The sequence below is a fragment of the Neovison vison genome, chromosome 2, assembly GCF_020171115.1.
Source record: "Neovison vison isolate M4711 chromosome 2, ASM_NN_V1, whole genome shotgun sequence".
Classification (NCBI taxonomy): Eukaryota; Metazoa; Chordata; class Mammalia; order Carnivora; family Mustelidae; genus Neogale; species Neogale vison.
Genome location: NC_058092.1, coordinates 183,141,740 through 183,166,237, shown reverse-complemented (window position 1 = coordinate 183,166,237; position 24,498 = coordinate 183,141,740). Strand labels below are relative to the sequence as shown.

Genomic DNA, 24,498 nt, shown 5'->3' with positions numbered 1-24,498 from the left:
GGATGGAAGAGATATTAATGAAATAAAAGGAGTACAAGAGATTCCTCTCTCCAGCAGGACTTATATTCTAATAGCTTTATTTTTAAATTTGATTTTTTATTATTTTAAAAAATTACTTATTTTAAAAAATTTGAATAGTTTTAAAAAATTGAACATTTCATTTTATAAATTTTCTCTTTCTGCTTCATGCTGCTTCTATTCTGGCTAGTAACATACCAGTAAGTTACCCGCCTTTCTTTTGCATGTGAATGAGACATCTGAAGAAAATTCTGTCTTGAAATATAACCTACCTCAGTCCTCCTGACTTTAAAAGTTATTTTTATTCATTGTAGAGAATTAAACTACAGAACTACATACAGAAAATTCCTGACTTGATACCTAATATTCACATTTTTCTTCATAGATTAGTATCTTAGTGGTAATTAATTTTCAAGGGTCATTCAAGAGCCAACAAAAATATATCCAATGGTTTCATTATTTTTATTAAAAACATTTCTCCTAGAGCTAAGGGCTCTTTCTATGATGCTAGAAGAAATAAAACTGCCTGATTGTAAGGTCAATAGACTTGATGAATATAGACGGGAAAGTAAGATAAAGTTTTAAAAATCACGATATTTTCTCAATATTTATAATCACATTTACCAGCGAGACTTGAAATACTGAATTACCTTGGGTATTATCAGTAATTTTAAAGTAACTGTGTTAAAAAGTAGACTCTTCCACCAATAAATGTTTATTTTAATCAGTTTATTTGTTCGCAGTGGGACTAAGAAAGCGACAAGGAGTAGATATGAGGAGCATAATTAGAAGGACGGAGGCAGCAGGGAGGGTGAAAAGGGAACTGCAGCCTCATTTGAAGAATTTAGGCTTTCAGAGATGGGGAAATTTGGAGTTCTGTCAGATTCTGGGAACGAGCCTCCCGGCATGAACGAGAGCAGTGGAGAAGAGGCAGCAGAGTAATGCACAAGGAGAAACACCAGAGAAGTGGAACCAAAATTTAGTTTGATTCTGAACCTAATTCAGCCTGAGCACAGATAGTCTGTAAGGAAGCAAATCAGGTAAAATGTACTAGCCAAGCAATGACAATGAACCACACTCTGGCAAAGATTCACCCGGACAGATTATAATATTTCAGCATCTGAAAATAACACTGATGGGTCAAACGCTACAATCTACAAGAGTGGAGAAGAAAGATTAAGAAAAATGAAAAAAAAAAAGGGGGGGGGGCTCCTTAATCTATCATTCCTAGACTTTATTGGCCAGACAACAAAGGAAGGGTACCTTTTGGTGGATTAAATGGATTACTTTCTCCGGAGCCTGTGCCTATCTTCCTTGTATTGAGCCAACTAAACAGACTGGTGTAGTGCAAAAACAGAGTGGTATATTTTACCAGGGGAGAAGAAAATTACTGGAAGCAAATCCATTCCACTTACAAAAGGACTATTGCATGATTCTCCCCAGTGTCTTTCAACTAATTGAAACATCTCTTGATCGACTTCATGCTATGGACATGTAATTCTTTTCATGTCTTGTAAGCCTAACTCTGCACAGCTCAATGCAAATATTTCTGACAATGCTGGCTTTTTTTAAAAAAGATTTATTTATTTATTTATTTATTTGACAGAAATCACAAGTGGATGGAGAGGCAGGCAGAGAGAGAGAAAGGGAAGCAGGCTCCCTGCTGAGCAGAGAGCCCGATGCGGGACTCCATCCCAGGAGCCTGAGATCATGACCTGAGCCGAAGGCAGTGGCTTAACCCACTGAGCCACCCAGGCGCCCCAATGCTGGCATATTAACGTAACTTTCCACATATATACTGGCACTAAGAACAAACACACACAAAAAAGATGATATGATTGGCATAGTTCCTTCACAACAACCCTGAAGTGCACAGAAGGCAAAAAACGGTAAGTTGTTAAACTTCCTACCTACCAGTTTGATGGCACAGAATTGTACTCCTGCCTCCTAGCAACCACACCACAATGATCCAAGACTTTCAACAAAATATCTAAGGCCAGTTCTGTAACTCTGTGCAAGTACATCGACAATAACTTAATAGCACTGATATTACACAGTATGTAGCGCAGAACATAAAACAGGATTTTTAACAATCATCCTATTTCAGGAGCTCAGCCTAAGCACACAGCTATGGACCTTCTAGGATCAAAAGCCACCCAGGTACATACCACAGTGCTTCCATTATTCATGTTGTGAATGTCCCTATGAGGATGAGCACAGAAGTCGAGGCAAGCGGTGACTCCAGAGAAAGGACGCCCTTCTTTGCTACCAAGCCGACATTCTCGGGCCACGTGTTCGTATTCTACCTAAAAAGAGAAATGTATGACGCAGTTTTAACAGCCAGAAAGAATCACCGTTAGTAAAGAGTAAAAATCACTTCCTGACCATGTATCTAAACTAATTCTATGTTTTAAGTCAGAGATTTTTGACTGTAGTGTGATAAAATAGATGGGCAGTTCAGTAACATTCAGGAGGAAGAGTATGGAAGGACATCAGGTGAAATGACAATGACTGGCTGTGACTGATGGCAGGCTGACGACAGCACCCGTTAGAGATGCATATGTGAACAGAGTAAGCCTAAATTATCCCAGGAGGAACAGAGACTACTATAGTGCATGAAGCACATGTGATGTTTCAGTGTCTATGAAAAGTAGGTAAACTTATATACGTATGTTCATGAGTCAATATAGAAATTAAATTTATAACTCTCGTTAAAACCAAAGGTTAGCAATTAACAGAGAGCATGTTATTCATGATAACAGAAATAAAGATCTAAGAAATCTAGATTTCTGGTTATGTCTAAAATGAAAAGATCATTAACACTAATTTTCTACTTGTGATGACTGCATACATATATGTCTTCCAAAACGACTGCCCACAATGAGGTTAGGTAGTATTTCAATCCGTTTACAAAGTAAGGATTATGTTGTGTATGTCGTGGTAACACTTAAGATCTCTTAAAAATTTCTAAGTTTATGATATGGTTCTGTAAATCATAGTCCCCACACTGTGCGACAGATGCCCAAATATTATTTATCTTATGGCTGGGAGATTGTACCCCCAACCATCATCTCCTCATTTCCCACACCCCTCATTTATTTTCTTGATGATGTCCTTTGAAGCACAGAAATTTAGAAATTTTGACAACCTGGTTTTTCCTTATTTTTATTTTTGGATGGCCTAGTGCTAGTATATAGAAAAAACAATGACTTTGCATATTGATCTTATATCCTGAAACCCTGCTAAACTCATTTATTAGCAGTAATAGTGAGAGTGTGTGTATGTGTATTCCTCAGTAGTTTCCACACATAGGCTCATACCATTGGCTACTAGAGATCATTTTATCTCCTTTTTGACTCTGAATTTGTTCAACTTGTTCTTATTTATTTATTTGACAGAGAGGGGGCAGGGGGGAAATACAAGCAGGGGGAGTAAAAGAGGGAGAAGCAGGCTTCCTGCAGGGCAGGGAGCCCCATGTAAGGCTTGATCCTGCATTGTTATGTGGGATCCTGCAGGGATCATGACCTGAGCCAAAGGCAGATGCTCAATGACTGAGCCCCTCAGACACCCCTCTTCAACTTGTTTTTAACAGAATCTCTTGCAAAATGTTAAAAGAAATGGCGAGTAGATACTGTCTTGTTCCAGATATTAAGCAAAAAAATTTTTAGTCCTTTTTTGGTAATTACGATATTATCCGTGGGTTTTTATAGATATCCTTTATTAGGCCAAGGCAATTCCTTTCTATTGCTATTTTGTTAACTACTTTTATCATGAAGGTGTTGGGTTTTGTTAAATGTGTTCTATCCCGAACATGTGGTTTTTGTCATCTGTTCTATTAATGTAGTTAGTATACTACACTGATTTTCTTGCACTGAACCAATCATGCATTCCTGTTTTAGAAATTATATTTCTAGAATTAATTCTGTTACTCTGCAATTTTAATTCAATTGTCATAACAGGAAGTCTTTTAAAAACAGGCTAGATAGTTATTTTACTCGTTAAAAAAAATATTTTTGAAGTAATATCAACACCCAACATTGGCCTCCAAGTCATGACTCTGAGGTCAAGAGTCACATCACATGCTCTACCCACTAGCCAGCCAGCCAGATCCAGGCTGGATCATTTTTAAGCTGTTCTGTAAAAATAGATAGACACTCAAGTTCAAATCTGAAGCTTTTCTATGAAGCCATTTCCTATATGGCTTATATAGAAATTTCAACCACATTTAAGAGCACTGCATACACGGTCCCCAAACATACCTGGTTTTGATAAGCAACAGGAGCATACTGCTTATAAATTGGAGCTAATCGTGTAGCCAAACTCTGTAAATTATCTTCAAGGTTTTTCTCCTACAGGAAAAGACAGTCCATGAAAGTTGTTTCATAATGACATGAGTCTTAGGTATGAAAATGAATCATCAATCATTGCCAATGTGCAGTTGACGTAAGACTCATACTTACCCTAGTAAAAGAGCGATCACAGAAAATCACATTGTTGTTTCTTAAAAAACCTGAACTACTGGTCATTGTTATGCTTTAATTTAGTTTTTGAAATTCAAGTTCTATGTTATAAGTAGTTAGAAATCTAAATGGTATTAGAGGAAAAGTGCTCATGTTGCTAAAGAGAAGAACCCACCCCACGTTGTATTTATTCAGTTGTACTGGCACCTGGAGTAAATCAAGACAGGGTTCCTAGCGGCAAGAGGAGATGTTGACACAGTGCAACAAGTCTGTATAACCAAAGTTTCTGTAACAACAAACATAAGGCACATACTACGAATAAGGTCCTGTGCTGACAGCTTCAAATATCGGTAAGTGGGCAACTGGTTGTCTAAAACTAATGGCTTCTTTTTCACATTATAATGGCCACAAACTGAGGAAGACACAGTGGGACACCATGAAAAGAGTCTGGATTGCTACTGATAGTAGAAACATGGAAGACTTTTTTTCCCAAGGAGAACAGGCATGACAAATGTCTCTATTCAAAATGTCACTGAAGTTTCAGGTCAGGTCATGATCTCAAGGTTGTGAGTTTGAGCCCCAAGTTGGGATCCAATCTTAGAGCTAAGAAAGTTTGATACTCTCCCCTACCCTACTCATGCTCTCTGTTTCCTTCTCTAAACTAGATAAATAAAATCTAAAAAAAAAAAAAAAAAATCATTGAAGATAGTATAACATATGCAGCAGAAAAGGTAGGCTTTGGAAACAATAGTTGAAAGACCACTGTGATAATTTTTGAGAGAGGACTATATACTAAATCAAACTGAGAAGTGATCAGTCACATCTAAAGGAAGACTATCGAAGGGGAATTGAGAGTAAGGATGAAGAAGAGACTTAAGAAAGTTCCACACTTTGGGGCGCCTGGGTGGCTCAGTGGGTTAAGCCGCTGCCTTCGGCTCAGGTCATGATCTCAGGGTCCTGGGATCGAGTCCTGCATCGGGCTCTCTGCTCAGCAGGGAGCCTGCTTCCCTCTCTCTCTCTGCCTGCCTCTCTGTCTACTTGTGATCTCTCTCTGTCAAATAAATAAATAAAAAATCTTAAAAAAAAAAAGAAAAAAGAAAGTTCCACACTTCTGCTTTATTTGAGATTTAGTGGATGTCAAGAACATAAGTAAGACCTTGATGTGGATGAGTTCACTTCTAATATGCATCAGATTATTAATAAAACCAAAGCCACACACAGTGTAGACATAGGAAGTTAATCCTTGAGTGCACTTAACAAACCCCAATTTGGGCAACTGTAAAGGATCAGTGATAACCCTTTTGGTTTCTTAATAATTTAGGTTGATGCTTGCATTGAAAAAGAAATTTATGTATATCAGGTCTATATACAGATTACTGGGTTCCTTTTATCTGTCTTACGTATTTGCTTAATACAGTTTAATATAGGGGGCGCCTGGGTGGCTCAGTGGGTTAAGCCGCTGCCTTCTGCTCAGGTCATGATCTCAGGGTCCTGGGATCGAGTCCCACATCGGGCTCTCTGCTCAGCGGGGAGCCTGCTTCCCTCTCTCTCTCTCTGCCTGCCTCTCCGTCTACTTGTGATTTCTCTCTGTCAAATAAATAAATAAAATCTTAAAAAAAAAAAATACAGTTTCATATAGTCAAGAAACACTTCCTGGCTATACTCACCCATTAATTATTTCATTTATTTAAAGAAAACTTATAATTGTGACTTAAGTACCTACTGAAAAGATTTTGATTATGTTTTCTTTTTCCCTTTTTTTAAAAAAAAGATTATTTATTTGACAGACAGAGGCCACAAGTAGGCAGAGAGGCAGGCAGAGACAGAGAGAGAGGGAAGCAGGCTCCCTGCTGAGCAGAGAGCCCCACGTGGGGCTTGATCCCAGGACCTTGGGATCATGACCTGAGCCGAAGGCAGAGGCTTTAACCCACTGAGCCACCCAGGCGCCCCTTGATTATATTTTCTAATACCTGAAATATTTAGGTGAGTAGGTAATTGTGTTTCACTGCTAGGAGATTATGAACCATCTGGTATCAGAAGTCAGACTGAGTAATTGGTCATCATGAAATATCTCATTTACAGTAGAGAAATGTTAAAATACAGTAAGCACATAGAAAAAAAATAAAGCTTGTATAGCTGAGCACTGGTATCATCTTACAAATTTAAGTCTCATTAAACAATGTAAAAATTTTGATTTTTTAATTGTTTCATTAGAACAAATGTGTGTGTCAGATATAGAGGTTTCTTCTTATCAGATATCAATCTACTGGGGCTCAAGTGTACATTCCTCTGCTTTTCTCCTCCTATACCTGATGCCTAGGACGGTCATATATCCACATCTGGACCACAAATCAAACAAGTATTAGATTCTTCTCTTTTTTCTTATTTAAGACTTATTTATTTGAGAGAGATAGAGAACGTGAATGGGTGGGGGGAAGAGGCAGAAGAGAGACTTTTCCAGCAGACTCCCCACTGATTGTGGAGCCCAACATGGGGTTCAGTTTCCAGACCCATGAGATCAGGACCTGAGCCGAAACTAAGAGTCCAGCACTCTACCTACTGAGCCACGCAGGTGTCCCCAGATTCTTATTACTGACCTGACATTCCCACTTGGATTTTATAGAAATCTCTCATCTAGTGGCTCCAAAACGAACCTATAATCTGCACTTTTGAAACTGGGTTCTATTTCCATGTACCTTACCTTGAGCAACGTCACTACCATCTAGTAATTAAAACCTGTCCAGACTAACCACTGCTCACACTTTCCTCTGTCACAATCATATTCCAAGTCACAATTATCCCTTCACTCAACTATTCTTTTTTTTTTTTAAAGATTTTATTTATTTATTTGACAGAGAGAGATCACAAGTAGGCAGAGAGGCAGGCAGAGAGAGAGAGGAGGAAGCAGACTCCCCGCTGAGCAGAGAGCCCGATGCGGGGCTCGATCCCAGGACTCCGAGACCATGACCCGAGCTGAAGGCAGAGGCTCTAACCCACTGAGCCACCCAGACGCCCCTCACTCAACTATTCTTAAGGCTAGCTCATCTTGCTAAACACACTTTTCACTACCTCCAAACCATTATTCAAAGAGCAACCACAGAGATCTCTTTCAAAGACAAGTATAATTGTATCACTTTCATTAAAACCCTTCAATGATCTTCCAAAATGTTTGACATCCCATACAAGGCCAATGTTTTCACCTTACTCTCCCTTGCCTGCTCTGAGCTTCATTCTGGCCTTCTGTCAGTTTCTGTAATGAGAAATCCTTCTTTTTATTATGTTATAAGCACTATATAGATGTTATTCAATATTTAAAATGATCATCAACAAAAACTGAACTAATACTTAGTAATTATGTAACATTCTGTTGTAGGATAAAAATTTAACAGTCACATCAATATTACTAATATATTTATATACTGGTAGTTTTATCATATAATATATGGAAAGAAAACTTAACTGATTAATTTTAATTTTAAGGGAGAAGGACATCACATTATTAGGCGTTATTATGGTTGAACATAGTAGCACCTTTCCATGATTAGGTGTTTTATATGTCCGTTACTAAATTTTTAAAGTCTTCTTCCTAAAGGTCTCACATACTTTCCTCTTTTTTTTTTTTAAAATGTAAGCTCCACGCCCAATGTGGGGCTTGAACTCACGGCCCCTAGATCAAGAGTCACACAATCTATTGACTGAGACAGTCAGGCGCCCCTAACATACTTAATAGATTTCTTCCAAGGCCCTTGATCAGCAAATGATAGTTCTTTCTGGAATCATTTCCTTGCTTAATTATAGTAGATGAGAACTCAAGAACATGCTAAATAATTCTGATTATCTCTGTAAAGGGATCATTATTAATTCTGAGTTTCTTGAGAGATGTTATATTCATTGTATTATAGGAATAGTTAGAATCATTCCTGTTTTATTTGTGTTTCCTATTTATCTTGCAGTCTAACGATTTTTAAAAATCCTCTCAGATTGTCTTCTTTTTAAAGTTTTTTTCCCCCACAACTACTTCAAAATGTAAAAATTCTATTTCTATTAATCTAAAAAATCTTAAAAATACACTTTCAAATATATGTTTTTCTGATGACACCTAGAGCAGTGTTTTCCAAGCTGTGGGTCATGACTCATTCATGGGCCAAGAAATCAGTTTAGTAGGTAACAACTAACATTTAAAAAAAAAAGACAAATGAAATTTTATAAAAAATATTATAGTGAATCATAGTGAACCTCAGCAAGAACTAGAATGGATATTAATTTTTAAATATTTTAATGTCTTGCATAGAAGATGAAGTATTATCTTCTGATATTTTATTTGAACTATTTGCTTGCATATAGAGCAGTTTGTAATATAAAATATTTTTTATTCTTGGTCACAGCTCAAAGTTTGAAAAACACTGATCTTAGTATCTAAATTCTCCCCACTCCAAACAAAGAATAAAACATTACCATACTTAGTTCCTATAGGTGCCCCACCCCCTCCCAGTGCCTACCCACCCTTGAGTTGATAAGAGTATGGAATTATACTTATCGGTTGTTATTTTAATTAAAAAAATGTAAGTACTCAACTTATTTAAACTTAACAGTAAGGTTGACTAATTTCTTTGCTCACCATGGCCTCGTGTCCCGGACAGATTGGTTCCGGTTTCATATATCTTCTTTCTGGATTACGTCCTTTAGTAATTCTTTCATAGTAGTTCTGTGGGTAGTAAACTTTCTGAGTCTTTGAAATGTTGGCAAATGGCTTTATTTATTTTTCCTACTTTGGCTGGGTATAAAATTCTAGGTTCTTTTAACAATGACTTTCTTGGGGGTTAGGGGAGAGGAGGAGAGAACCAGGGACAGTTGAAATTTGGGTTGGTAGTTAAAGACTTTACCTAATTTATTGAGAATTTTAAACTATTTACTTATATAGAGAGTCTTAGGTTTTTTACACTATTTAAAAATATTTCATTGTTTTACTATTTAGAAAATATTTTAAGGGATGTACTTATAAATTCATTGTGTAATTGCAAAGTTAAAAAAGGACACTTACGTGTAAGGGAGAGCTTGGATCAATTCTAAATCTTCTAGGGCTTGGGCTTCTACCAAATTTACATCCATTGAAATACATACTCCATGAACAGCCGAAAGAGAATGAAGCTCCACAGGTCTCTGGATCAATTCCTTGACATGTACAGGTGCGACTGTAGGATGAGAATTGCAAGGGAATGAACTGACAAAACGAGGCCAATACCTCAGACAGAACATTTCCGATTCCTGTAACTTTAGAAGTACAGATGACCAATGAACTGATTTTAACGTATCTATTTTGTTACTTATTTTATTGTAAGTAGTGTCAGCAACACAAAGCCAACTGCCCTTGATATAAGCAAGTTTTTAACTAAAATGTTCGCTCAAGATTGTAAATCCAAAGAAACAGCAATAAACTATACAGAAATACACACAGCCCTCTTTGACTTGGATATGCCTGAGAGGAAATAAAAAGTCTGCATTTCACTTTATATTATTAAGAGAGAATCTTAAAAAAAAAAAAAAAAAAAAGCAATGAGAGAATCTTAAAATAGGCTCCACGCTCACTGCAGCGCCTGACCCGGGGCTTGATCTCAAGACCCTGAGGTCATGATCCGAGCTGAAAACGAAAACAAGAGCCAGCGGCTTAACCAACTGAGCCACCCACTTTGGTGCCCCAAAGTGTCTGTGTTTTAAATCCTGGATGTGTGTCCCTATTAGAAATGAAAATGAGGGGCGCTTGGGTGGCTCAGTGGGTTAAAGCCTCTGCCTTCGACTCAGGTCATGATCCCAGGGTCCTGGGATCAAGCCCCATGTTGGGCTCTCTGCTCCGCAGGGAGCCAACTTCCTCCTCTCTCTCTGCCTGCCTCTCTGACTAGTTGCAATCTCTATCAAATAAATAAATAATATCTTAAAAAAAAAAAGATTACAAAAGGAAAAATGGAACTGAAAGCTTGTTTCATTCAGTAACTTGGTTATTTTAGCACATTGGGGGCATTTCTGAGGCCCTAACATGTACCCAATAGTAAGAATGACAATGATTAGAATATTCATGCAAAGATACGAAATCAAGGAAGTGACATACACTCTTGTGGTTTCCAACTGCATAATACTTGAAACTTCTAATAGTATGAATATGATACTTAATGGAATGATTAAAAACAAGGAAAAAAAGATAGTTAAAAAAATCAGTAAATGAAAAATATATAGAAAATTTGAGATCAAAACTAGTAGTATTTTTAAATTGTAAAATTCAAGGAAATAGGGGCACCTGGGTGGCTCGGTGGGTTAAGCCTCTGCCTTCAGCTCAGGTCATGATCTCAGGGTCCTGGGATCGAGCCCCACATGGGGCTCTCTGCTCAGCAGGGAGCCTGCTTCCCCCACCCCTCTGCTTGCCTCTCTGCCTACTTGTGATCTCTCTGTCAAATGGATGAATAAAATCTTAAAAAAAAAAAAAAGTCAAGAACATACATGATACTAAGATAACACTGACTATGAAAAGAAAAAGAAATAATACATATATGTCATTAAAATGATACATGGGCTGGGGCACCTGGATGGCTCAGTGGGTTAAGCCTCTGCCTTCAGCTCAGTCATGATCTCAGGGTCCTGGGATGGAACCCTGCAGCAGGCTCTCTGCTCAGCGGGGAGCCTGCTTCCCCCTCTCTCTCTGCCTGCCTCTCTGTCTACTTGTGATCTCTCTGTCAAATAAATAAAATCTTTAGGGGCGCCTGGGTGGCTCAGTGGGTTAAGCCGCTGCCTTCGGCTCGGGTCATGATCACAGGGTCCTGGGATCGGCCCCGCATCGGGCTCTCTGTTCAGCAGGAGCCTGCTTTCTCCTCTCTCTGCCTGCCTCTCTGCCTACTTGTCATCTCTCTCTGTCAAATGGATGAATAAAATCTTAGGAAAAAAAAAAAAGTCAAGAACATACATGATACTAAGATAACACTGACTATGAAAAGAAAAAGAAATAATACATATATGTCATTAAAATGATACATGGGCTGGGGCACCTGGATGGCTCAGTGGGTTAAGCCTCTGCCTTCAGCTCAGTCATGATCTCAGGGTCCTGGGATGGAACCCTGCAGCAGGCTCTCTGCTCAGCGGGGAGCCTGCTTCCCCCTCTCTCTCTGCCTGCCTCTCTGTCTACTTGTGATCTCTCTGTCAAATAAATAAAATCTTTAGGGGCGCCTCGGTGGCTCAGTGGGTTAAGCCGCTGCCTTCGGCTCGGGTCATGATCACAGGGTCCTGGGATCGGGCCCCGCATCCGGCTCTCTGTTCAGCAGGGAGCCTGCTTTCTCCTCTCTCTGCCTGCCTCTCTGCCTACTTGTCATCTCTCTCTGTCAAATAAATAAAAAAAATCTTTAAAAAAAAAAAATTAAAAAAAAAATAAAATAAAATCTTTAAAAAAAAAGTTTAAAATAAAATGATACATGGGAAGAAAAATGTAGTTTAAATAATAGCTCATAGTTATTCAAACAATGAAATACATAAGAAATGTACAGGATTGTGAGAACTAGAAAGTGCTTTTGCAGAATATCTGAAATAGTCAACATCACTGATAATAGGACAAGTGAACTAAAAATAGGTCTTAATATTATGGACAAAATGCAGTCTACCAGTAATTCCTCAACTGAATTTAATTAGAAAGAAACAATCAGACAAACAAAAACTGAGCAATGGTCCATAAAATTAGGCCTTCAAAAAAGTCAATGCATGTCAAAGCCCAGGAGCCTGGGTGGCTCAGTTAGTTAAGCATCTGACTCTTGGATTTCTGCTGGTTCGAGATCTCAGCACTCAGTGGGGAGTTGAGATTCTCTCCCTGTGCCCCTCCCCATGCTCTCTCAAATAAATAAAAACACCTTAAAACACCTTAAAAAAAAAAACAATCAGTGCCGGGACCCCTGGGTGGCTCAGTTGGTTGGACGACTGCCTTTGGCTCAGGTCATGATCCGTCCCGCATCGGGCTCCCAGCTCTATGGGGAGTCTGCTTCTCCCTCTGACCTTCTCCTCGCTCATGCTCTCTCTCACTGTCTTTCTCTCAAATAAATAAATAAAATCTTTAAAAAAAAAAAAAAAAATCCGTGCCAAGAAAGACCAGGCAAGAGATAAGAATCAAGAGACCATCCAAGTAGGGGGAGTGCATAGGGAGAGAGAAGCAGACTCCCCACTGAGCAGGGAGCCCAATGCAGGGCTTGGTCCCAGGACCCTAGGATCATGACCTGAGCAGAAGGCAGACATTTAACTGACTAAGCCACCAGGTGCCCCTGTAAAGTACATAACTGGAAAATATTCAGATATATTAGATAATAGCATTTTAACGAATTTTGTTATTTTGATAATTTGACTGGTGTTATGTAAGTGAATGTCCTCATTCTTAGAATATACCTTCTGAAGTATTATTTTCAGGAAAAAGGCATAAAGCCTGCAACTACCTAACAATCCAGAGCGAAAAAACTTTTAAAAATCAACAATAAGGGCGCCTGGGTGGCTCAGTGGGTAAAAGCCTCTGCCTTCGGCTTAGGTCATGATCTCAGGGTCCTGGGATCGAGGCCCGCATTGGGCTCTCTGCTCTGCAGGGAGCCTGCTTCCTCCTCTCTCTCTGCCTGCTTCTCTGCCTACTTGTGATCTCTGTCTCTCAAATAAATAAATAAAAATCTTAAAAAAAAATCAACAATAATATATGTTTGTGTGTATGTATGGCTTTGTATATAAATGCAAATGTTACATTTAGTGATGATGAAATCTATGAGGTATAAAAGTGTTCACTGAAGGATTCTTGCATATATTCTGTCAGTAAGAATATTTATTTATTTCTTAACTAGACTCCACACTCAGTATAGGACTTGAACTCACAGCCCTGAGATCAGGAGTCACATGCTCTACTGATTGATGAGCCAGTCTGGAACCCTTACAAGAATCTTTAAAAACAAAAACAAAAACATAAAGATATGCTAGAGGCATCCCTGACTGGTTCAGTCAGTAGAGCACAAGACTTTATTTTGGGGTCATGAGACTGAACCCCACATTGGGCATAGAGATTACTTAAAAATTAAAAAGGTATGGGGGCGCCTGGGTGGCTCAGTGGGTTAAGCCTCTGCCTTCGGCTCAGGTCATGGTCTCAGGGTCCTGGGATCAAGCCCCACATCTGGCTCTCTGCTCAGCAGGGAGTCTGCTTACCCCACCCCCACCTGCCTTTCTGCCTACTTATCTCTCTCTCTCTCTCTCTGTCAAATAAATAAATAAATAAATAGGTATGCTAGATCTACATTGAGTGAAATAGAATAAAACTCATGTTGTTGGATTCTTGGGAAGATTAAATAAGACTATATATATATATATATATATATCCTTCAAAGCAGAGTCTTCATACAAGAGTTATTATGATAACGGAATCTATATACAAAAGAATTAGCAGACATTAAAAATAGTTTGTATATTACTAGCATTGTAAAGATAAGGGGAGTGTAATGAAATCATGACATAAGCAATAAAGGAATTCTCTTAAGGTATGCAAATTAATTGTGTGGTGATCAGAGAGGGGGCAATACATATTATGTTTATATTTTATATATATAATGATATTTCTGTTTTTAAAGATTTTTAATTTTTCTAGCAAAGATTTTATTTATTTATTTATTTATTTATTTTAGAAAGAGAGAGACACACGGAGAGCAAGCATAAGCAGGGGAAGGGTTAGAGGGAGGAGAGATTCTCAAGCAGGGCCCATGTTCCGTGTGGAGCCCAATGCAGGGCTTGATCTCATGACCTGACCTGGAAGAGTCGGACGCTTAACCTACTGAGCAACCCAGGCACCCAAAAAGATTTTTATGTTTTCAGTAATCTCTACCTTGACCACGTGGCTTGAACTCAGAACCCAAGATCAAGAGTTGCACACTCCACCAACTGAGCCAGCCAGGCACCCCAGTATAATGAGATTTCTTTTAAAAAGACACGTATGAAGAAAACACCACAAAACAATCCTGAAGGACACAAAAGCAAGCTTGAACAAATGGAAAGAAAAACCATGTTATGGAATAGGAAGATTCAATATCATAGTAAGTTAATTTAATGAAATCTCATTAAAAATGTCATTGGAGGGGCACCTGGGTCACTCAATAGGTTAAAGCCTCTGCCTCTGGCTCAGGTCATGATCCCAGGGTCATAAATCTGAGCCCCATGGATGTGGAGATTACTTAAAAAATAAAAAATAATAAAAATGGAAAACTTCTGCAAAAGATAACACAGCAAGGGTGCCTGGGTGGCTCAGTGGGTTAAGCCGCTGCCTTCGGCTCAGGTCATGATCCCGGGGTCCTGGGATCGAGCCCCGCATCACGCTCTCTGCTCAGCAGGAAGCCTGCTTCCTCCCCTCTCTCTCCACCTGCCTCACTGCCTACTGCCTACTGCCTACTTGTGATCTCTCTCTCTGTCAAATAAATAAATAAAATCTTAAAAAAAAAATAACATAGCAGAAGTAGAAAGACAAATATCAAACTGGCAAAAATGTTTAGATATTATACAGCAAAGTGTGAAGAGCTCCAATATATAAAAGCAGCAGCAATCCTTTAGAAACAAGGGCTAGAACAATTAACAGACAACTGAACTATAAGTACCCCCACCTAGAAAGGCAATCTTAACCACACATTCCTAACATGAAAAATGGCACTTATCACCTACTAAAAAGGCAAAACCTGAAGTTTGACATCACATTCCCAGCAAGGTGGTAGGAAAACATATGTTCTTACATTGTTGGGAATATGGTACAATTCTCTATGGAGGAGCTTTTCATTTCTGGAAAAATTCCTCTCTTCCAGACACTGGGTGAGTGGGATCAGGCATCAAAGAGGGAAGCAGAAAAAGAATACTCTCTAAGGGTACCTGGTTGGCTCAGTCAGAGGAGCCCCGTGACTCTTGATCTCAGGGTCTGGTGTGGGGCTGGTGAGCTTGAGTCCCATGCTGGGTGTAGAGATTATAAGTACATAGATAGATAGACCCACCCTACAATGGTTTCACTCACTATGTAACCAAGTCTCGCTTTTTAAAATATATGCTCGTTCTTCAGTTTCAGAATGCCTGAAATTCTGCAATATGCATATTTGGTAGTTAACGAATATATTTTTTTAAAGATTTTATTTATTTATTTGTCAGAGAGAGAAAGTGAGAGAGAGAGTGTGTGAGAGAGAGAGAGAGAAAGGAAGTGAGCGCACAAGCAGGCAGAATGGCAGGCAGGCAGAGGCCCCGAAGCAGGCTCCCTGCCAAGCACGGAGCCAGATGTGGGACTCTGGGATTCCAGGACCTGGGATCATGACCTGAGCCAAAGGCAGTGGCTTAATCGACTGAGTCATCCAGGCATCCTGGTAGTTCATGAACAATTTTATATTGTACGACAGAGGTCTGAATGGGAAAGCAGTACAAAACAGATCTGATTACTTTTCATTGAGCGTGCATCTTCGGTCTGTGGGATGACCATTGTATGACTTTAGGTTTTCCGTAAGCTCCGTGTACAATCTGTCGGCCATGGGCAGAGGAATGCCGTCCCATACCATAATGAGAACCACCATCACAGCTGTTGGACAGTGATGGCCCGTACGTTGCCGGACCAAACAAAGAACTTTCTCTTCATCGCTGCCTCTTCTTAAAACCTGGAAAAGCAGAATGCATTTATTTATAGAAAACAAGAAGCCTACAGTTGAGTGCAATGGATATTGTTTTGAAAGCTCTGTGTCACTGCATTTTAGGTCTTTAACACGACTATTTCTGAAAGGGTTGAAGCCTCTAGGACATTCAGTTTTCTGACTAGCTGCGTCCACATAACTCATCCGAGTATCCCAGCTTACTTGACTAAACAAACAACAAGCAGAACAGAAGTCTGTGGTATGGTAGTTATTTGTAAAAGTAGAACAAAGCTGTTTGTGTTTTATTTCACTGTTGATACAGTAATGCAAAATAGACAACACAGGATCTCCTAGAAAAGAGCCTAACTGTTCTGCTCTTCCACAAATGCCACAACGGGACAAATCTAGCTACATGCAAATAACCAAGGACTCCCAATTTAAAAAATCAACTTCAGCCTGAAATTTAGCATTTGCACAAAGTTATGGATCTTTGCCTTGGGTGAATGGCTTTATTATACAGAATAATTAATATACAGAGCAATGTTCCTGCAATTTCTGTGATTTTTTCCCATGCTACCACAAGGATTTAACATACCCGTATTATCATAAGATTAAGGTGGTTCAGTTGACATGGTAAATGCAAAATACAACAATTAATTTTGAATAGTGATTGATTTATCTTACCCACGGGGTGCTAAAAAGGCCTCAAAAGTACTTAATATTGCCCGGTGGTCCCAGTGTGTACAAAAAGAATTACATAAAAATGTTGACAAGACATAAAACCAACCAATTCTGGTTAAAACTCCCTCCACAGATCACAAATTTACAGAGCAAAGATACTGACCACATTAATCAGTACATAATCAGCAAATGATAAAGGTGCCCACCCCTATGACCAAAATGGAGCAACCAACAGCATAATTAAGATTCCATTTTTGTTGCTATAATAATATTACATAAACTTGAGATGAAACTTCTTAAGATGTTAGTTACCCAATATCACTTTCTTCTGTCACTCCAGATGGTTAACAATCATTGCTACCAAGGCATCCCTTGAGTAGAGTTGGCTTTAGGACCTTCCCCCTAAACACAATTATTTATATTAAAATTTTTTTCTGTATTTATATGTCCTTTTACAGCCAAATAAGAATACATTTGCTTTCAAATAAGCTCAAATATAAAATGATATATATTGTACCAAGCAAAATTTTTCTAGATACTTTACAAGTTAATGAACAAAGAACAAAGTTACATTGATTGGGTTTTTGTACGGGAAATGCTGAAATGCTGTTTATTAGGTTATCTGTGCTTTCCCCAGATTTTCCAAATATCCTTTAGTGAATGTCAGAGAATTAGCATAATGGGTCTCTAAATTCAGATCAAGGTTCGATAAGCACCTTGGGTATTGCCTTGGTATGGATATTTGTGACCACCCAAAATCGATATAATATATACTGAATCCCAATTGTGATGGTATTAGGAAGCAGGGTCTTTGGGAGATAATTAAGTCATAAGGGGGAAGCTCTCATTAGTGAGTGTTCATATCAAATAGACACCACAGAACTCCCTAATGCCTTTAAACATGTGAAAACACAAAGAGAAGAGGGCCCTCACCCAACCATGCTGGCACCCTGATCTGAGACTTCCAAACTCCAGAACTGTCAGAAATAAATTTCTGTTGTATAGAAGCCATTCAGTCTGGTATTTTCTCATAGCAGTCTAAATGGAGGAAGACAAGTGTTAAACCTGTGTAAGACCTATGAAAACTATAAAAACATTAAAAGAAATTAAAGATGACCTAAATAAATGGAGAGAAGTACCATGTTCATGGAATAGACACTATTATCATGTCAATTTTCCCCAAATGGATTCTTAGATTTGACATAAGTCCAATCAAAACCCTATCAAAGTTTATTTCGCTGTGGGTGGAAGTTGACAAACTTGTGCCCAAGTGTATATGGAAATGAAGATGAAAAGCCAAGAAAATGAACAAAGGCAAAGTAATTTATGAGATCGTCACTATCTATTGTTAAGCTATAGTAATTATAGTTTAGTATTGGTGCAATGACAGAAAAACAGATCAATAGAATAAAGAGTGCAGGAGATGCATATATATAGCCATCAGACTTACGACAAAGTTGACATTGCAATAAAAGTAGTCTTTTCAATGAATGCTACTAGGTAGATATCCATATGGGAAAAATATGAATGGTCACCCCTACTTCACATAAGTAGCTTGAGTTATATTGTTGATCTAAACATGAAAGTTAAAACAGTAAGTTTTGGGAAAGAAACATCTTCATGACCTTGAGGCAGGTAAAACCATTTTAGAATAAATTATCATATTTAATAATTAAATAGGAAAAAGTTAAGAAGTTGGATTATAGGGGTAACTGGCTCAGTTGGTAGAGATGAGATTCTTTGTCTCGGGTAGAAGTTTGAGCCTCATGTTAGTTGAAGAGATTACTTAAAACTAAAATATTAAAAAAAAAACCTCCTGGATTACATTATTATTAAGAACCTCTGTCCATCAAAAACATTAAATACCAATAGATTAAAAAGCTATAAAGGCAAGTCATACAGTGGGGGAAATATTGACAATATGCATAATTGGCAAAATATTTTTACCCAAAATACATAAAGAAATTTCTGCAAGTGAGTAATAAAACACAAAGGAAAACTGGCCAAAAAAAAAAAAAAAAATCAAATAGGCTCAACACAAGAGAATATCAAACAGATGATGAACATGTGAAATATGTTCCACATTTCTAGTCATGTAACAAAGTAAAAAAATTTTCAAGCACTACATATGCTGGTGGGATTCTAAAATGGTGCAACTGCTATAGAAAACAGTTTGGAAGTTCCTCAAAAAATGAAAAACAGAACTGCCATGTGATCCAACAATTCCACTTCTGAGTATACATCCAAAAGAGCTGGAAGCAAGGGCTCAGACAAGGATTTGCGCATGAATGTTCGTAACAGCACTATTCACAGTAGCCAAGAGCTGGAAATAACTCAAATTTCCATTGACAGATGAATGGATCAACAAAATGTGGCATATACGTATAATGGAATATTACTCACACTTAAAAAGGAAGGAAAATCTGTTACATCCTTCAACACGGGTCAATCATAAAGAGAAAATGTTACGTAAAGTAAGCCAGTCACACACAAAAAAGGGAAAATCTGTATGATTCTAGTTACAGAACTACTCAAAAGTAGTCAAATTCATAAAATAAAAGTAGAATGGTGGTTACCAGTGGCTGTGGTGATGGGGAAATGGAGAGTTATTTAATGCGTATAAAGTTTCAGATTTGCAAGATGAAGCAGCTCTGGGTTTCTATTTCACAGCAATGTGAACATATATAACACTATGGGACTGTACATTTTATATTAAAAAAAGATGAAAGAGGTCTTTAAAAAAACAAAAAGAGGCACAACACTACACACCACACAGAATGTCTAAAATGACAAGGAAAATGTGGAGCACTCATAAGAATGTGGAGCAACTGGGAACACTTCTACCTGACTCACGGGAATGTTAGAAGAGATAAGCACTTTGGAAAGCTGTGTGTTCCTATCAACCAAAGCTATGCAGATGCACACCTGCCCTCCCCCGTAATCCGGCAATTCCACTTCTAGGTATACATCATACAAAAAAATGTATTCTTCTATTTCCCAAAGGTGACAACAATATTCATAATTATCTCAAATGTCAATCACCAGAAGAATAAATCCATACATTTTAACTGCTTATGCTAACAGAACAGTAAGAGAATGAGCTACGACACACAACATGAATTAATCTTACAATTCTAATGCTTGATGAAAGAAGACAAGACAAAAGAATAATTACTTTAAGATTATTTATATAAAGTCAGGCAAGATTAACCCATAGTATCAGAAGACAGGAGAGTGGTTACTTTTAGTGGGTAGCAGGTCAGTGGGAAAAGAATGCTTCTGAACTGCTAATAATATCAGATGTTGGTCACACAACGGTGCTCAATTTAGAAAAATTCTGTGACTTAAGGTTTCTACAGTCTTCTATATAAGTCTTCTGCTTATTATATATATATATATATAAATACATACATATATCAATTTATGTTAAGTATAAATTTATAAATTATAAATAAATTGTAAGTGCTATAATTTATTTTTAAAAGTGTATCTTGGAAAAAAGAAAGTGTATCTTGGTGGGCCTGGGAGGCTCAGTCCTTAGGCGTCTGCCGTCAGCTCAGGTCATGGTCCCGGGGTCGTGGGATCAAGCCTCTGCTCTGTGGGGAACCTGCTTCTCCCTCTTCCACTCCCCCTGCTTGTATTCCCTATCTCGCTGTCTCTTTCTCTGCCAAATAAATAAAATCTTTAAAAAATAAAAAAAAATAATAAACAAGTGTATCTTACCCTAAATTAAGAATAAAAGTCTGAAACCACTTAGTCAATTTACTGCCTCAGGATGTAGCAAGTCTCTCAACCTTTCTACAGCAGCCCTACAGAGCTAGGATCTAACAGATACTAACCACTATTTTATATCTTTTTGCTTTATTTCTGCATACCTGGCTCCTGAGCCCAGAACTCAGCTCATCAAATATTTGTTGAACAGATGGTTAAAAACCACAAAAGCCCAATGTGGGTGCATTTTATGAAAATTTCAAAAAGTGTAGTTACACTAGTAATAAGATGAAACTCTCATTTCAAAAAAAAGATTTTAAATGATACAAATGTCCCAAATTTTAAAACTCTTCTTGAGAATCACATCTCATAACTGGAGGGTGTATTTATCTGTAAACTGTTGAATTTGTGGTCACTCTGTAGATGGTAAATGTTGCATACAAACTTCGGTGAGTAATACCTGTGACTACACTCCTATTACTTAAAAATATCTATTTGTATAATCTCCATTACATATTATGAAATTGTTATATCTTACGCAACATAATGCATTCATTTGGTAATTGTGTTAACTAAAAACATATAGCAAATTGATTATGTTGGAATGAAAAATATCTTAAAATATACCATTTGTTATCAGAGCAACTGAAATATAATGTAGCAACTGAAATATAATATAATCCTTTAGAAGTATGAATTCAGGGACCCCTGGGTAGCTCAGTTGGTTAAGCAGCTGCCTTTGGCTCAGGTCATGATTCCAGGGTCCTGGGATCATACCCCGCATCAGGCTCCCTGCTCAGGAGAGAGCCTGCTTCTCTCCTTCTACCTGCCATTCTGCTTACTTGTGATCTCCCTCTATCTCTCTGTCAAATAAATAAATAAATAAACTCTTAAAAATAAATAAATAAATGTCCCGACTCTTGATTTTGACCTAGGTCATGATCTCAGGTTCCTAAGACTGAGCCTGCCTTGGCCCCCAGCTGGGCTCTGCACTGGGTGTGGAGCCTACTTAGAATTCTCTCTCCCACTCCTCCGCCTCTGCCCACCACCCTCCTCGGGTGCTCACTCTATCTCTAAAGACAAATAAAGAAATAAAAATAAATCAGTAAATAAATTATGGAATTCAATTTATACTCCAAGTTGACTCACTATATAATTTAGAACATTTTCATCCTCTTCACCATCCTTAGAAATCACATCACAAATTCCCCCTTTTCTCAGCCCATAACAATTTTCTATTTCTATGGATTTTACAAGTTTGGGACATTTTATATAAATGGAATTCTCTTAACTTGTGGACTTTTGTGTCTGGCTTCTTCTACTTTGCATATGTTTCACTCAAATTTGTAGCCCTTATTAGTACTTCATTTCTTTTTACTGCCAAGTAACATTCCATTGCATGGATATGGCATTTATACTTATTCATTAATTGGCTGATTGCCATCTATACTGTTTCTACAATTTGCAATTATGACTGTCGCTGCTAAGAACATTCATATAACAAGTTATTCTGTAGATACATGTTTTCGTTTTTCTTGGGTACATACCCAGGAGTGGAATTGCTTGGTTATATAGTAACTATGTTTATTCTTTTTTTTCTTTTAAAGATTTTATTTATTTATTTGACAGAGAGAGGTCACAAGTAGGCAGAGAGGCAGGCAGAGAGAGGGGAAGGGAAGCAGGACCCCTGCTGAGCAGAGAGCCCGATGCGGGACTCGATCCCAGGACCCTGAGATCATGACCTGAGCTGAAGGCAGCGGCTTAACCCACTGAGCCACCCAGGTGCCCCTATGTTTATTCTTTTAAGTAACCATCAGACCGTTTTCCAAACTGGAACGACTATTTGACAATCATATTAGGAATGTACAAAAGGTTCCCATCTCTCTAGGCCCTCCTCAACACTTGTTATTATATGTCCTTTATTTATAATAGACAGTTATAAATTGTAGTGTAGTGTAAAGAGGCATCTCATTTTGAGTGTGATTCCCATTTCTCTGATGAGTAACAATGTTGAGTATATTTCTATGTGCTTATTGGTCATCTGTATATCTTCTTTGAAAAAGGACTATTCAAACACATTGTTTATTTGTAGTTCAGACTGTCCATTTATTATTGAGATATGAGGTTTTCTTTTTTTTTAAAGACTTTATTTATTTATTTATTTGACATAGAGAGAGAGCCAGAGAGCGCAAGCAGCACGTACGAGAGGGAAAGGAGAGGTAGACTCCAGACTGAGCAGGAAGCCTGACTTAAGGGATTGATCCCAGGACCCTGGGATCAGGACCTGAGCCAAAGTCAGACACTTAACAGACTGAGCCACCCAGGCACCCCAGGAGGTTTTTAAAAAAGTCGTCATACAAGCTCTATTTTTTTCTTTTTTAAGATTTTTTTTTTTTAACTTTCATGTAATCTATACACCCAACATGGGTTTGAACTCTCAACAGTGAGATCAAGAGTCACATGTTTCACTGAGTGAACCAGCCAGGAGCCCCTACAAGCTCTTTATTAGACATATGATTAGCAAATATTTTCTCCCACTCTTAGTTTTCTCTGACTTTTTTTTTTTCTTAAGATTTTATCCATTTATTTGAAACAGAGAGAGAGAGAGAGAGAGAGAGGAAATACAAGCAGGGGAAGCAGCAGAGGGAGAGGGAGAAGCAGGTTCCCCACTGAGCAGGGAGCCCCATGCAGGACTTTATACCAGGACCTGGGGATCATGACCGGAGCTGAAGGAAGATGCTTAACCAACTGAGCCACCCAGGTGCCTCCTATGTGTTTATTTTTTCAAAAAGATTTATTTATTTGGGAGAGAGCGAGAGTGAGTGTGTGTGTGTGTGTGTGTGTGTGTGTGTGTTTATACATGTGCACACAGAGCACATGAGAGGAAAAGGTAGAAAGAGAGGGAGAAGGAGAGATAGAATCCCAAGCTGATTCCCACTTATCCTGGAAGGGCAAAAGGGGGCATCATCCCACAACTCTGAGACCATGACCTAAGCCAAAACCAAGAGTCTGATGCTCAATCCATTGAACCACTCAGGTGCCCCTCTATGTGTTTAATTCGTTTTACATTAATTATACCTCAATAATTAAAGGGAAAAAGAAAACATGAGTTTTCTCAAGCCTGTTTCCTGAGTAAGTCTTTAAGTCACTTAGGTATTTCATGACAATTTATTGTACAGTTTTAATTTTAAGAAATGTGGTATGTAACAGCTAAATGTAAACAAGTGATCCTGGATTGAATATAGATACAAGACCAAATGTTCTCTTTTTCCATAAAGGAAATTATTAGTTACAAGACCTAAAGATTAGACAATAATATTATAACAGCATCAATAATAGTCCCGTAGCTTTGTAAAAGTTTCGTAATTGTTTTGTGGTTATAAGGCAATGTCCTAGCCCTTTTTTAAAAGACTGCATTCTTTTTAATTAAATAAAAATAATTTCTATGCCCAATGTGGGGTTTCAAGTCATGACCCAGAGATCAAGAGTTTCATGCTCCCCCAACTGAGCCTGAATGTCATGGTTTTATGAAAACACACACCAATGTATTTAGGGGTAAAGGCATCATGTTTACAAATTACTATTAATGTGTAAAGGAAAAAAAAAGAAGAGGGAGGAACAAAGGAGAAAGAAGGAAGGAGTGTGAAAAATAAAGAAAAGCTAATTTGGTAAAAAGCTGCATTTGGGAAATGTCAGGGAAGAGCATATAGAAAGTCTACGTAATTCCTGCATTTTTTTTTTAAGTAAGTCTGAAATTATTTATTTAAAAATATTTCTATGGTCCTGGCCCAAGTTTCATATTGTATATTTTATTCTCAATACAAGCTTGGGATTCAAGTGCTGGTGACCTGTAGAAATGGAAGGCAAGTTTCAAAACAGAGCTACTGGATGTGTGGGGTCATAGGTCAAGAGATAAGCCACCAGCAAATCCCTGGATGGAAAGTACTAAACCCGGGTGATTTAAAAAACAGACCACTGTCAGACAACAAGGAAGA

General features: G+C 38.1%; 1 protein-coding gene across 2 annotated transcripts in view; it reads right to left on the bottom strand.

Moving 5' to 3' along the window:
- The window catches only part of TET1 (tet methylcytosine dioxygenase 1), a 132,823-nt gene that overhangs the window by 8,934 nt on the left and 99,391 nt on the right, over positions 1–24,498 (bottom strand). For both annotated transcript variants that reach the window (XM_044239650.1, XM_044239649.1), the window contains 4 exons: positions 15,927–16,138; positions 9,520–9,670; positions 4,278–4,367; positions 2,187–2,324 (listed from right to left, as the gene is read on the bottom strand). In XM_044239650.1, coding sequence (XP_044095585.1) covers positions 2,187–2,324; positions 4,278–4,367; positions 9,520–9,670; positions 15,927–16,138 — 591 coding nt within the window. The remainder of the gene's footprint in view (positions 1–2,186; positions 2,325–4,277; positions 4,368–9,519; positions 9,671–15,926; positions 16,139–24,498) is intronic.